General features: G+C 39.6%; 1 protein-coding gene across 1 annotated transcript in view; it reads right to left on the bottom strand.

The window, feature by feature from the left end:
* The window catches only part of Chsy3 (chondroitin sulfate synthase 3), a 253,322-nt gene extending 250,615 nt beyond the window's left edge, over positions 1–2,707 (bottom strand). The window contains exon 1 of the mRNA XM_027949365.2: positions 1,850–2,707. Coding sequence (XP_027805166.2) covers positions 1,850–2,657 — 808 coding nt within the window. The 5' untranslated portion in view covers positions 2,658–2,707. The remainder of the gene's footprint in view (positions 1–1,849) is intronic.
* Between the last annotated feature and the right edge of the window lie 11,234 nt (positions 2,708–13,941).

Genomic DNA, 13,941 nt, shown 5'->3' with positions numbered 1-13,941 from the left:
TTTTAGAAAAAAAGCATTTGTTAAAACTTAAATAATGAATTGGTTTCACTCACAGTTGTTAAGTTCACCAGGGAAAACAACTTAAAAATAAAATTACACAGCTAAAACAGTTCAAAAACATTTGGTATTCCAGAAAGTGATACATCAGAATAAGTTGAGAGTCTCGGTCTTCACATTCCCAGTCAGCATCTTTACTATCAATTTTGATGATCTGGGCATCTGCAGTCATTATCTTGATCCCATGCCTGGATCTCAATGAGTTTCAGCTGACTATTATTGTGTTCTTAATTATCTCATTCTAAAAGAAATGGAAAGAATATGGCCTTTCAAAGTTCTGAAGGACAACCTTTCAAAGCATTAAAACAAATGATAGATGTAGGTGCTGCTAATACATTTTAGAATTTCTCTGCAAAGTGTGACACTTCTGCCAGGAAAGCATTGTGACTTTTTAAAATGAGACACAGAAGACAAGGGGATCATAAGATAGTGGAAGCATTTTTCTTTGAATCAATCCTAAATAGCATGTATGGGAAATGCAAGCAAATGGCAGCATTCTTTATTTTTCTGTCCAATTACCAACCAGCATTGTCCTATTCCAACCAAGCATTACAGCAATTTTCCTCCTCTCAACCCAAACTCAATCTCTATTTATTAACAATACATTGACTCCTTGTGCCAAAACAGGTCCCTTGGGTTATTTTTCCTTGCATTATGTTAAATGTACTATCTGGATCAGGAGAAAGCAATGAGGCTAAAAACAGAGAGGCATAAACTAAGGAAGGGCTGCCCCCCTTTGACCAAGAAGCTAGGAAATGTGGAAAACACAGAGAAACCTCCTTCGGTACAACAGTTAATTCCTTTGCGTCCCTCCCCATCTCCGCAACTGTCTGGACTGGAAAGACTGACTCCTGTACTCTAAGGAATTTAGATCTGCTGAGTTTAGGGATTCTCTGGCCAGAGCGGCCCATGCTCTGGGTAAAGGACCGCGCCTCCTTTAAAACGGACAAAGTTTTCTTGTGCTGTGGCTGCATGTGGTTCTGGGAAGGACTTCCAGCCTCCGCTTATTGCACAGCCACCAAGATGCACGGGAAAGGATCCAATACCAGGGCGCGCCAGTAAACCTGGAGCTCTGAGGGTTTGGAATTGAAACACGCTTTTCCCTTCTTCCCCACCTGACAATACGATAAAACCCCATGGAGTTTTATTGAGGTGTGACTGGGGTGGTGAAAGGCTAGGTGATGCACTGTGGTAACCGGAAGAAAAGGTGCGCTGGGGCGGTGGGGTTTGCTCAAAGACTCCCAGTGTGCCGCAAGTTGTGCGAAAGGGAGGCATATGTACTGGGTAGGGTCTGGGACAGTGAACCAGCTGAAACAAAAGAGCAGAGGAATAAAGAAGGAACATGGGGTCTCCAGCCTGACTCTAGCCAGCATCCTGCACTTTGCCTTCTGCCGAAGACACGCCCCTCTGGGCAGATTTGGTAAACTACCACCATTGGGGGCTTTCGTAGGAGGGCCGAATGGGAATGGCTTTTGGTTTAGCTTTAAAGTCCCTTTCCACGTCTCACCCACACAGTAAAGGGTAGGGACAAACGCCAGGTGGAAAGGACAGCAAGAGTCTGAAAGGCAAATAAAGCTGGGCAGGTATGAGGAGGGTCCAGACTGCAGGAGAAGAGGAGGAGCGGGCTAGATAATGGTGGGCGGATGCGAGGGGTGGGGACGGGGCCGGGGGCTGAGGGAGCGCCAAGCACGTGCTGGAAGGGAAGCTTAAAGGGCTGGGCAGGGGCTGGGGTTTGTTGCAGAAAAAGGAGTCAGGAGGTGGGCAGGTGGGACAGCCAGCGCTGGGAGGTCACCTTTGATGTAGACATCGTCGTCTGCGCGCATGAACCACTCATACTTGTCCAGGTAGTGGTCGTGCATGTACTTGATCATCATGAAGGATTTTTTCTGAGGAGGGTAGGAATCATCCACCCCCGGCAGCGCGATGACAGGCAGGGGTGGCGGGGGCTGGCCGAGCCCAGCGTTGGGTGGCTGCTGACTGGAAAAGAACTCCACGCGGCCAGGGATGAAGCGCGCCCAGGTCCGCTGCGCCGCCAGCGCGCGGCTGCCCAGGTACTTCTGCGCGGTCATCACACCCACATACAGGAAGTCCCGGGGTCGGGAACTCGGGGCGGTGGCACCCCCATCCCCGCTGCCGTTGTGGCTACTCCGCGGCCGGCCGCCTCTTCGCTGACCAGCCGCGCCCCCGTCCTCCTCCTCAGGTTCCCCTTCGGCCGCTGGGGCGCCTGGAAGCCCTGTGGCTCCGTCAGGCTCGCGTCCTCGCCGCCGCTGCTGCAGCGGAGGTGGCTGCTGCCAGGGGCTGCTCCGAAAACTGGTAACTCCGGGCGCTGCCTCCGGCATCTGCAGCCCCTGGAGCTCCTGGCGCGCGGGGGGCGGCGACTGCTCCTGCCGCGGCCGGGATTGGGGTTGGGGGAGCGGCTGCTGCGCGCCGGCGCCGGGGCCAGCAGCCGAGCGGCCGTAGTAAGAACAGAGGCTGGAGCCCCGTCTCTTCCTCTCGCTCAGTTCGGCCACCCTGGGGGCGATGAGCCAGGACGCGGCAGTGAAACCCAGCACCAGCCCCAATGCCACGCTCATCCACGGGCGCCGAGAGCGTACGGCCATCGCTACTGCCCGGTACACGGACGTTCGCTGGGCGGCCTCGACGCTGCGCGCGGGTCCCGGGGCTCACACCCGCCCCTCCTCCGCCTTCGCGCCCCCAGCCCTGGCCTCAGCACGCCGCCTAGGCGCCGTCTCCGGCTCGGGGTCCGAGCGCTCCTGGCGCCTTGCCTGCCGCTGGCTGCAGTTGCCTGCCAAGCTCCCTGTTCCGCTCTGGGCAGGGACTCAGAGCAAGGGTGAGGAGTGAAACTTCTCCCGGCAACGGCAGTGGCGGCGGCGGCGGCGGCAGCGAGAGGAGCTGCAGGAGAAGGAGGAGGAGCAGCGGCGGCGGCAACGCGTCCGCTCCTAGGCTGCCACCCTGTCACTGGCGCGCCTGGCCCCTCCCTCTTTCCTCCTTCCCAAGCCCCCGCCCTCGCTCCCTGCCTCCTGCCCCCCCCCCCCCGCCACCCCGCTCCCAACTGGCCCGAAGGAGGAGCCACAAGCGCCACGGTTGCCAGCCGGGGGAAGCGTGCGGGCCGCGGTATTTCCCCGTCACCCGCCCTAGCACGCCCCTGGTCTGCGCCAGGGTCCTGAGCCGGCCTCCTCTCCGGAAGGAAACGATGCCTGTCGGGCCGCCTCCGGCTTCCAGCGCTGACGCCCCCTCTCCCTCCTCCCTCGGCTCTTACTCTCCATCCCAGTTCCCGTCCTGTCCCGCCCTCCGCCGGCCTCCAGACACCCGTGTCCGGAGGCTCCACTGCCCTCCTCCTGGAGCTTTGACTCCGCTGACCTCATCGGCGGAGCTCGGGTCCCCGAGCCCCCAGCAAGCGCCTCCATATCCCTCAGGATTCGCCTATCCGAGTCCACACGGGTTATGTCCTGGCTTGACCCTTCCCCACTCTGCCCCTCCCCAGGTCCGTCTGTGGGCCACTTTGGCGGTTTTTAGTCATTTTCACGCTGCACTTACCGCTGCCACTCCGTGCCTTCTCTCTCCACTCCTGGTCCCGCCCACTGCTCAGGAAACTAACCATCGGTCCCAGCCTAACTCCCCTATCCCAACTAGCATTTTTAATCACCCTTCCCCCAGTATTCACAGAAGCTTCATCATCACTTGGTGTCTCAATTGGAAATACCTTTTCTGAAAGTCTGGGATGGGGGTGGGGGGGATGAGAGTGAGTGGGGACTCAGTCCCCAAAGAAGATAAATGTCCCATGTTCTCTACCTGTTGCATTGGGAAATGAGCTGCCTAATCCTCCCCTCCTTAGCTCTGGTGGTCCCTCATCCAGTAGTAAGAACCATGAACTATTTTCAATCTTAGACGGTTGTTGGCTCAGTAACACTAGCAAATGATGGCAAAATGTGGACAAATTCGTGGGGCCAATACCCTGAAAATCTAAAGAAATTCTTATCCAAGTGAATTTAATCAGAAAATAAAATAGAAGATACAGTATCAACTCTTGTTTCTTAATTCCAAGACAATGACAGGAGACATTTAACCTCTCCAATAAGGGAAGGCAAATCATATCGTTAGCAATGGAATCTTAGAACTAAGTTAAATTGCATTGGCCAAAATCATTTTAAGTGAAAAAAAAAAAATCTGAAGATGTGTGATATTTTGAAGGGAACATTTAAAAATTTCTCCCTAAATGTGTGTGTATGTCTGGGGTACATGTGGCATCCCCAAACTTTGCCTCCTCTTCAAATTTAAGTCTTCTGTTTTATACATCAAACTGAAAGGGATGGTATTGAATGGCATTAGACATAATGGCTCCATCCAGCAAGGTGCTGGCAGCATCCCTGGAACAGTAGGCCTGCCTGGAGCCCTTGGAGGAGTGGTTCTTTCCACACCAGTCACTGGCTGTGCGTGAACACGTCTGACTAAATGTTTCATCTGCTGGACAATGAAGCTCCTTTTCCATGTCTAAGTCTTGCCCAGAGACACGTGGGAATAAAGATTATTGGACTCTTTCTCGAAGTTGAATTTTAGTTAGAATACAAAATTAACAGGAACCTTCTCATTTAAAAATACATTTTCCCAAGAACAGTTTAATTCATCTACAACATGTTATTCAATAGACCTTCTCTTATAATGAAAAATATTCTTTATCACTAAGAAAAAAGCTACTAGCCACATATGATTATTGAACACTTGAAATCTAGTAGTGTAATTTAAAATAAAAATTTCAATCTTATTTAATTTTAATTAGTTTTAATTTAAATAGCACCATGTGTCTACAGGTTAAGGATTCTCAAAACATATGACCAATAACAATGAACACATAGTCCTAAACATTAGCATCTCTTCATCCCAGTATTCTTCATCCCAGTATTCAACTGGGCTCCACTTTAATGAGTGCCATTCATGCAATTGATCTACAAAATCATTGATTATCACTGCACACAAATAACCATACATGAACTGTTTTAAAATATTTGGGAAGAAAGTTTATCTCATTCATTAATTTCTTTAAAGATGTGTAGTAGAGATTAAACGTTACAAGAGGTCAACAGCTTTAGACATGGAGATGTCAATAAGATATTCATTGCCTTCCATCATGAAAATTGTGCAATGAAGAAAACAGACATTAAACAACACACTACAAAGTTATTGCAATGTTGATAACATGGTATGGAGGGAAAATACAGAGTACTCAGAGAGTATCTATAAAAGCTTCTAATTTAGTATGGAAATCAGAGAAGGAACTAAGGAGACACTGAAATAAAACAAAGTACTGAAGTGATGTTCAATACTAGCTAAGTGACTTTGGGAAAAATGCCTTAAATTCACTGAGTTTTAGATTTCTCATCTGTAAATACATTTGATTGAGGATTTATTAAGATATTAAATGTGAATGCTTAGTACAGTGTGTAGTTTGTTGGAGACACAAGGAATATAAGTTCTCATTTTCCAATCCCTCCCTTTATGATAAAATATTTAGATATACACTTATTTTTTAAATATTTCATCCTTTCACTTGTCTAACAAATATTTACTTAATATTCATAATATAAACCAGGTACTCATTAAAAAAAAAAAAAAAAACAGGACTAAACAAAATAGACAAGCCCCAGACTTTCTGGGGCTTACATTGTACTCAGGGAAGATAACACATACATAGCCTTTTACATGTGTATAATATATTTATGTAAATAGAAAAATCAATATATATGTGGAATAAGTATTTTCAAAAAAAATCAAAAAGGACAGTGGGAGTATGCCTTATTAAATGAGACCATTTAAAATTGGTCAGAGAGTTTCTTTCTCATAATTTTATCAGAAAATTGGGGAAAAAAAGGAGTAAACCTACCATGAGAGTACCCAAAGGAAATTTTCCAGTAAGACAGAATAATAAACCCAAAATCTTTTAGACAGACATGGCATACTGAGGCACAGGAAGAGGCCAATGTAATTTGGAATGAAGGGAGCTGATGATAGACAATTAAGTAGACCAGAGTTGTCCAATCAAACTCTAATGTGAGCCAATGATTCCAGATGTATAGTTTCACATTCTTTTTATGGGCACTAATTTTTCAAAGCCGTTGTGTATTTCATGCTTACAGCGAATCTTAATTCACATTACCTGTGTTTCAGAGGTCAATAGATAGATGTGGCTGTTGGCTGCTGTATTGGACAGTGCCTACTCAGAGCCTTAAAGACACTTGTAAATACTTTGGTTTTTATTCTGGGTGGTAATAAAAGAGTTGTGTAGAATGGTTTTTAAAATATTTTACAATAGGATCACTCTACTTATATTTTATAGGATTACTCTAGTGCCCATGTGGAGAACAAACTAGAAAAGAATACAATCAGGAAAGCATTATTCAATTACTTTAATAAAACATTACTGAAGTAACTCCATACCTTTGAGATAGAAGAAAAACAAATATCTTTTTTCTTTTTTCACACAGTGTCTACACCTCTTTTTCATTTGCAATAAGTAGAAGTCTTGGAAAAGTTTTGTTTAATGTGAATTTATTTAGTGAGATTGCTGAACTTACTTATTTGGTATTTACCAGTCAATAAAACAATTTTCTCATACTTTAAATTTTAAGATACATAATTTTTAGGGTAGATAATTTTCTGGGCAATCTCTAACAAGGACTAAGTTATTTTTAATTAAAGTAATAAATTCTTGAAAGAATTTAAGAAAAAATTTATTTGCATAAAAAAATGCATTGAGAGATAAGTTTGTATGGAAACTATCACTGCAGCAGAAGAAAGGTAATTACATACCCAAATATATCAACATCTATATACTATAATTAAGAAGAGAATGCATAAATATAATTTTTATTCTTATCTAAGTAAAAACGTTTCAGTAAATAAACTTGTGACCCACTTTACAAATTGCTTCTTCTATTTCATTGGTATGGCAATGCTCTCTTCTTTCCTCACTAAACTTCATGATTCTCCAACTCTAGAATTAACTTAATACATTCTTTCTTTGATGCAATAATACAAATTGGTTGAAAGTTGAGAATGATGAATTGTCCTGCAGTTTACTTTTGTAGAAATGAAAAGCATACCCTAAAAACGTTTTAAGATGCTAATGTATTAACAGATTCAAATTAGATTCAGGAATATCTATAATCATTAACATTATATTTGTCTCTATGAAGATTAATTTCTGCCATTCCCTTTCAATATCTATAAATGCAAAAATGAAAGTCAAGCTTGGATTCTTGAACACAATAGATATGGATCTAACAATAGAAAAGCAGTAACAATTAACACCTAAAATTACAATGGTTTACAATGTAGCAAAACTGGTTCCCTATTCACTCCCCACCCCACCAAATCTTTTAACAATTTGAAGTCTGTCTATATTTGCTATTTTTGCATATAAATAGAGCAGAAGCTGTTGAAACTTAAGTATCATCTGGATTCAATGTTGCTCATCCCATCAGGGTTGGGTTGTGTTCCTGGCTTCAGAATGATGTTAATGTCAAACACCTGAGACCAAGTCTGACCCAACAGAGAGCCCTTTGGCAGACTGCTCTGAGGGTACTACACTTAGTGTTTGAACTGATTAAAAAGAGTTAGTCATAACTTTAAAATCACAGGAAAAAAAAAGTACAAATGATTTTAAAGGGGAGAATATCACAGTTTGCTCACTTATGAAAAGTGAAGATAAATATTTAGATAAACCATTCAACATATACATCAATTAGAGGATATAATAGTGTTTAGACTGATACTGACACTTTGATTAAAGGATTTTATTGACCTATATTGAATATCTTTTTTTTCTTGACAGACCAAGGCTGAGTTGATTTCATTTGTGTGAAGCAACTGTGGCATCTAGTGGTTAATAATCATAATGGTAATTTAGTTTGTTTCTGAGGGATAAGTTAAGTTATAAATATTTTTGATATTGTCAAGAAATATTATAATCATAGTGATATAGTAAGATATCTATTTGATTATATTTTAATTCTTCAGAAATCAGCACATGATGACATGATCAAGGTAGATGTATTAAAGTATGAAAAGGTAATTTTTTAGAGCAGATTATAAAACTAGCTAAGTTTCAGGACCTAATATTAATCTATATTTAGGTAATCATCATGGGGATGTTTTAATTTTTTTATACTGACTGGATATTTGATGATGCAAAGAGATTATTAATTTTTTTTACATATGGTAATGGTATTGACGCTATGATTTTTAAAGGAGCCCTTATATTCACAAATACATATTGAAATATTTATAGATGAAATGGTGTGATGTCTGTCCAAAAATATGGAATAGAGGGTGGGATAAGTGGGTGTTGAGGTGTAAAGTCTGATTGACCAGGTATTAACTAGTAGTAGGCTGGGTGATTACTTTTGGATAAAGTGGAATTATTTGTAATTAAATGTTTAAAAAAATACTTCATTTGTTTAAGTTTAGGATATATTCAACATTTATTTTCTATAAATTTAGCTGACCAAGAGAAGGTCCACTTGTCCAAAGGATTAATAAGAAGATCTACTGAGTAGAGAACAAGACTACTGTTGTCATTTAGGAAAGCGTCAAGAAGTGACCATATCAAAACCAAAACTTCCACCCCTTCCATACCCTTGGCCCAGTCAAGCTTTTAAAAGTAAAGAGGGACTATTTACAATTTGAGAATTTTTTTTTTCAAGTAGTAACAGTCTATGATTAGGCATGGAGCAGCAAAATGTTCAGAGTTCTTAATCACTGATGTGAATGTATTCTGAAAAAGTTTTTACTTTTAATTTTCTCCTTTCACTACTCTGAAATATTAAAAAGCTCCAATTCAGTATTTTTCTACATTAGAAAATTTAAAATGGCACATGCTGCTTTCTTCTTTTTATTTAATTTTCAATCCCTGTTGATTCTTGCTTTAATAGAAATATCATTCACCAATGTAATTTAAAATAATTACAATACATTGAAAAAGTAAAGACAAGTGAAATTAATCTTAATAATATATTTTGTTTTACTGATATGTCTAGTTCTATTAAGCCTAAAACACACTTTTTAAGTAACTAAAAAAATTGAATTGCATAATGTTTACAGAATTCATTGTGCTGCTTTTTAAAGAATCAATACATTATATATTAATACAGAAAATGTGATATATATGCATGCATGTGCTATTGTATCTCTTCATGGCTGTACTACCATTACAAAATAAACATAAAAGGAGAGATTAGGATTCTTTTACATCATCACTATTATTAAGGTTATTTTACTGGGATGTAGGAGAATTTAGTTATCATCTCTCTCAACTGACTGTCAAGGTGACATGACTTGCAGTAAGCAAATTGAGTAGTCTAAGATTTTATGTCTGTAGTGAGGCAGGTACACTTTATAGTTCATTTTAAGGATGCTGCTTTTAAGTCATGCATATAGCATGAATTTTATTTAAGTCCTTAGCAAACTAATAATGATGCATTTTTTTTTTTTAATATTCTTGAAAGTCAAGTTATCGTTTTACACAGCATGTTAACATTGGGAGGAAAGAGATTTTTTTTTTCTGCTACTTTCACAATTTTTCTATTGTTTTTGTTGTTGTTGTTGTTGTTGTTGTTTTGTTTTGTTGGTATTGGGAATTGAACCCAGGGGTGATTACTACTGACTACATACACCAACCCTTTTTATTTTTACTTTCAATTTTAAGACAGGGTCTCTCTAAGTTGCTTAATGTCCTGCTAAATTTCTGAGGCTGGCCTCAAACCTATAATCCTCCTGCCTCAGCCTCCTAAATCTCTGGGATTACAGGTATCTGCCACTATGCCTGGCTTTTGTTAGGTTTTGTAAAATATACTTATTTTCGTAAAATATTTTATTTGTTCATGTTAACATATAATAAGTTCGTTATTTAATATGAATTAACAAATTAATATTTATTTTTTCTAATTTTTAATTTTTCCTACAGTAAGTATTTGATATGATCATTAAGTATTAAGCATGTAAAGAGGTTTCAAGAACAAAATATTTGAGAACCTTGGTTCAAGGAAATTCTTTTATTTTTCTTTTCCTTTTACTGAAGTATCACAAAGCATCCTACAGGAATAATCAAAAGTTAGAAGAAGGGGGGATAGGAAGGGCAGCAGAATAAAATAGACATTATGATTGCTGTATGTATATAGGTGACTGTATGATCAATGTGATTCTGCAATCTGTACAATCAGAAAAATGAGAAATTATACCCCAATTGATTCAAATGTATGAATTCCTAAGATCATTGTAATGTCATGTGTAGCTAATAAAAAAAAAAAAAAGTTAGAATGCTTAACTTATACTGGAACACTACCCTCATAGTCTGGGAGGACATTAATGATATGAGAGTAAATATCTTTGAATTTGTATTTTTAAAACTTTGATTTTTTTTTTTAATGTTACTGAGGTCTGAACCCAGAGCACTTAATCTCTGAGCCATATCCCCAGCCCCTTTTATTTTTTATTTTGAGACAGGGCTTCACTAAGATGCTTAGGGTCTTGCTAAGGAGCTGAAGTTGCCTTTGAACTTGTGATCTCTTCTGCCTCAGCCTCCCAAATCACTTGAAATGGTTTTAAGTACACTATGTCTCCCGGTTTTAGATCCATATCATGGTCTAGGAATCCAAGTTTGACTTTTGTTTTGTTTCATTTTTGCATCTATGACTATTGAAAGGAACTGGCAGAAAGACTATTGAAAGGAAATTAATCTTCAGAGAGACAAATATAATGTAAATCATTCCAGATATTTCTGAGTCTAATTTGAATCTGGTTATAAATTAGCATCTTAAAACTCATTTAGTCAATGCTTTCATTTTTACAAAAGTAATCTGCGAAACAATTCATCATTTTCAATTTCCAACCAATTTGTGTTATTGTACCCAAGAAAGAATGTCAAGTTAATTCTAGAGTTGGAGAATCATACAATTTAGTGAGGAAAGAAGAGAGGATTGCCATACCAATAAAAATGAAGGAACAATTATTTGGCCTTGACACCAATTGGAGCTCTAGGAAGAGAGGGAATACTAAATCCAGATAAAATTGTTTGAACTAATTGAAAAAGAAAAACTGATTCTCATAAATGAAATTCCAGAGGAATTTACAGGTGGCCAGTGTTTGAAAATTGCTACAATACTATTGCATGAAATAAAAAATATGGGACAGGAAGGAGGAAGGTGATAATTTCTCTCACTGGCCCCTTGACCTTACCTTTGAATCTGTATTAGGCAAAGAAGACCAGAAGAAAAGCTTCAAATGAAGAATTGGGGCAAGTTAGCTGCATAGCTATGCAATTTCTCAGCAGTGCTTTTTTCATCTCCCATCTGGGAATAAAGGGAATGGAAAGGACACATGGCTGAGGCACACCCAAGGAATAAGTGAGGGGTGGAGATGACATTCCTAAGGCCAAGGCTACAGTCCTGCTCACCACACCCTCCATTCTACACCATGCTTTTTTTTTTTTTTTTTTTTCCAGATTGCATTTCAGATATTCACCTTTACAGAAAAGAAGACAGGAATAGTAACAGTGCCATCTGAATCAGATTAAAATTAAATTTAGATTTTAGTATTAGTAGCACAGAATTGGGACTCCAGGACATGGTATAGTCATCAGGGTCGGCTCAAACCTGCTTGAACACATGTGGGACCCAACTGGCCATGACAGCTTATAAGTAACTAAAGTGTTGGCATTAAGGACAGTGTTTCTCCAAGTGATATCCTCAGAATGCCTACATAAGTATTGCTAATGCTGTATTGTGGCCTAACCATTCATCATATACCTGATTCCCAGTGAATCATAATCTATGAGGGTGGGGGTCAGGAATTCATATTTATAACAAGGCACATGATTCTTAAGCATATTAAAGTTTGTGAACCATTGTTCAAATATTCCTTGATAACTGGGATAACCCAAATTCCTTACACATTAAATTAAACAAATTAACATAAAAGCCATTATACTCCTCTAACTGACCTTTCCACATATTCAAAGATAAATAAAATAAATAAAACAATAGGATGGATGTCTAAATCCAAGGTTCTCCAGTCCCAAATTATAGGAAGAATGTTCATTCATTTTTTTTTTTCCAACTTGAATGTATGTATACTTCTTTGCATCATAGTTTGGGCTACTGAAGAGGCTGAGCTTCAGACAAGAATTTAAGAATAAGTAGCTATTTGGAAACATTGGCAGAAGAGTGAGAGAGTGAAAAAAGGAAGACAGGGGAAGAAAAGTAACAAATAAAGAGCAAATTCTGAAGCCTGTTATCACTGTAAATAACTGGAGTTTTATTCCACTTGGAATAGTCCCATAGTTAATGTAGGCCACAGTCCTTAGGCTTATCTCACTGAAGAAAAAAGGAGTTGAGGTATTTACACAAAAACTTATGTCCATGACACCAAAATCATTTGTTGAACAAGAGATAGCCTTTTTAACAAATGGTGCTCTCAAAACTGAAAATCTATATGTAAAAAATGGAACTTGACCTCTATCTCTCACCCTGTACAAAAGTCAAATCAAAGTGGATCAAAGACCTAGGAATTAGACCAAAACTGTGAGACTACTTAAAGAAAATGGAGGGCCAGACCTCCAATGTGCATTGTATTCCTTAACAAGAGCCCTAAAGCTCAAGAAATAAAACCAAGAATCAATAAGTGGGATGGCATCAAATTAAAAATTTTCATACAACAAAGGAAATGATTAAGCATATGAAGAGAGAGCCTACCAAATGGGAGAAAATCTTTGCCAGTTACTCCTCTGACAGAGGATTAAATATTTAGAATATATAAAGAACCCCAAAAACCCAATGCCAAAAAGCTAAATTGCCCAATCAATAAGGGGGCAAAAGACATAAACAGTCAGTCACTCCTCCAAAGAAGAAATAAACATATGAATAAAAATATGAAAAAAACGGTTTAACTTCCTTAGCCATCAGGGAAATGAAAATTAAAATTACATTGAAATTTCATCTTACTCCATTCAGAATGGCAATTATCAAAAATATGCGGCTGGGGATATATCTTAACTTGTAGAGTGCTTGTTTCACATGCACAAGGCCCTGGGTTAAATCCCCAGCATCACAAAAAATAAATAAGAATACAAATAATAATAATTGATGGTGAGGATGTGGGGGAAAAGGAATGCTCATACATTTTTGTTGGAACTGCAAACTAGTACAACAACTCTGGAAAGCAGTATGGAGATCCCTCAAAAAATGAGGAACAGAACCACCATATGGCCCAGCTATTCCACTCCTTAGTAATAACCCAAAAGAACCAAAATCAGCATACTTCAGTGATTCAGCCAAATCAATGATAATAGCAGTGCAACTCAACAATAACCAGGTTATGGAACTGCCCAGGGAACCCTTAATAGATGAATTCATTAAGAAAATGTGGTATGTGTACACAATGGATTTTTACTCAGTCATAAAGAAGAATGAAATTATGGCATTTGCTGGTAAATGGATGGAAATGCAGAACATCATGCTAAGTAAATAAGCCGGACTTAGAAAGTCAAGGGTTGAGTATTTTCTCTCACATGCAGAAGCTAGAACAAAAAAGTAAAGGAAAAAAATGGCGGGAATTAGATATCATAAGGATAAAGGGAAGATCAGTGGAAAAGAAGGAGACTGAGGGGAAGAGAGGAGCAACAGGAAAGGAGAAGAAAGGCAGAATGAACTTGACAAAATTACACTATGGGCATGTGTAAATATACCACAGTGGATTCCACCTCTTTGTATATCTGTACTTATCTGTGTTTATGTTAAAATGAACTCATTATATATAACTGTAATGCACTAATAAAAGCATTTAAAACAAAAAACATGTCAGTCATTACTTAAGGGCTGTTCCCAGGGCACACTG

Source organism: Marmota flaviventris, chromosome 5 (assembly GCF_047511675.1).
Source record: "Marmota flaviventris isolate mMarFla1 chromosome 5, mMarFla1.hap1, whole genome shotgun sequence".
In the NCBI taxonomy this organism is placed as follows: Eukaryota; Metazoa; Chordata; class Mammalia; order Rodentia; family Sciuridae; genus Marmota; species Marmota flaviventris.
Note: the sequence above shows the minus strand (reverse complement) of the source record. Positions and strands in the feature narration are given on the sequence as shown.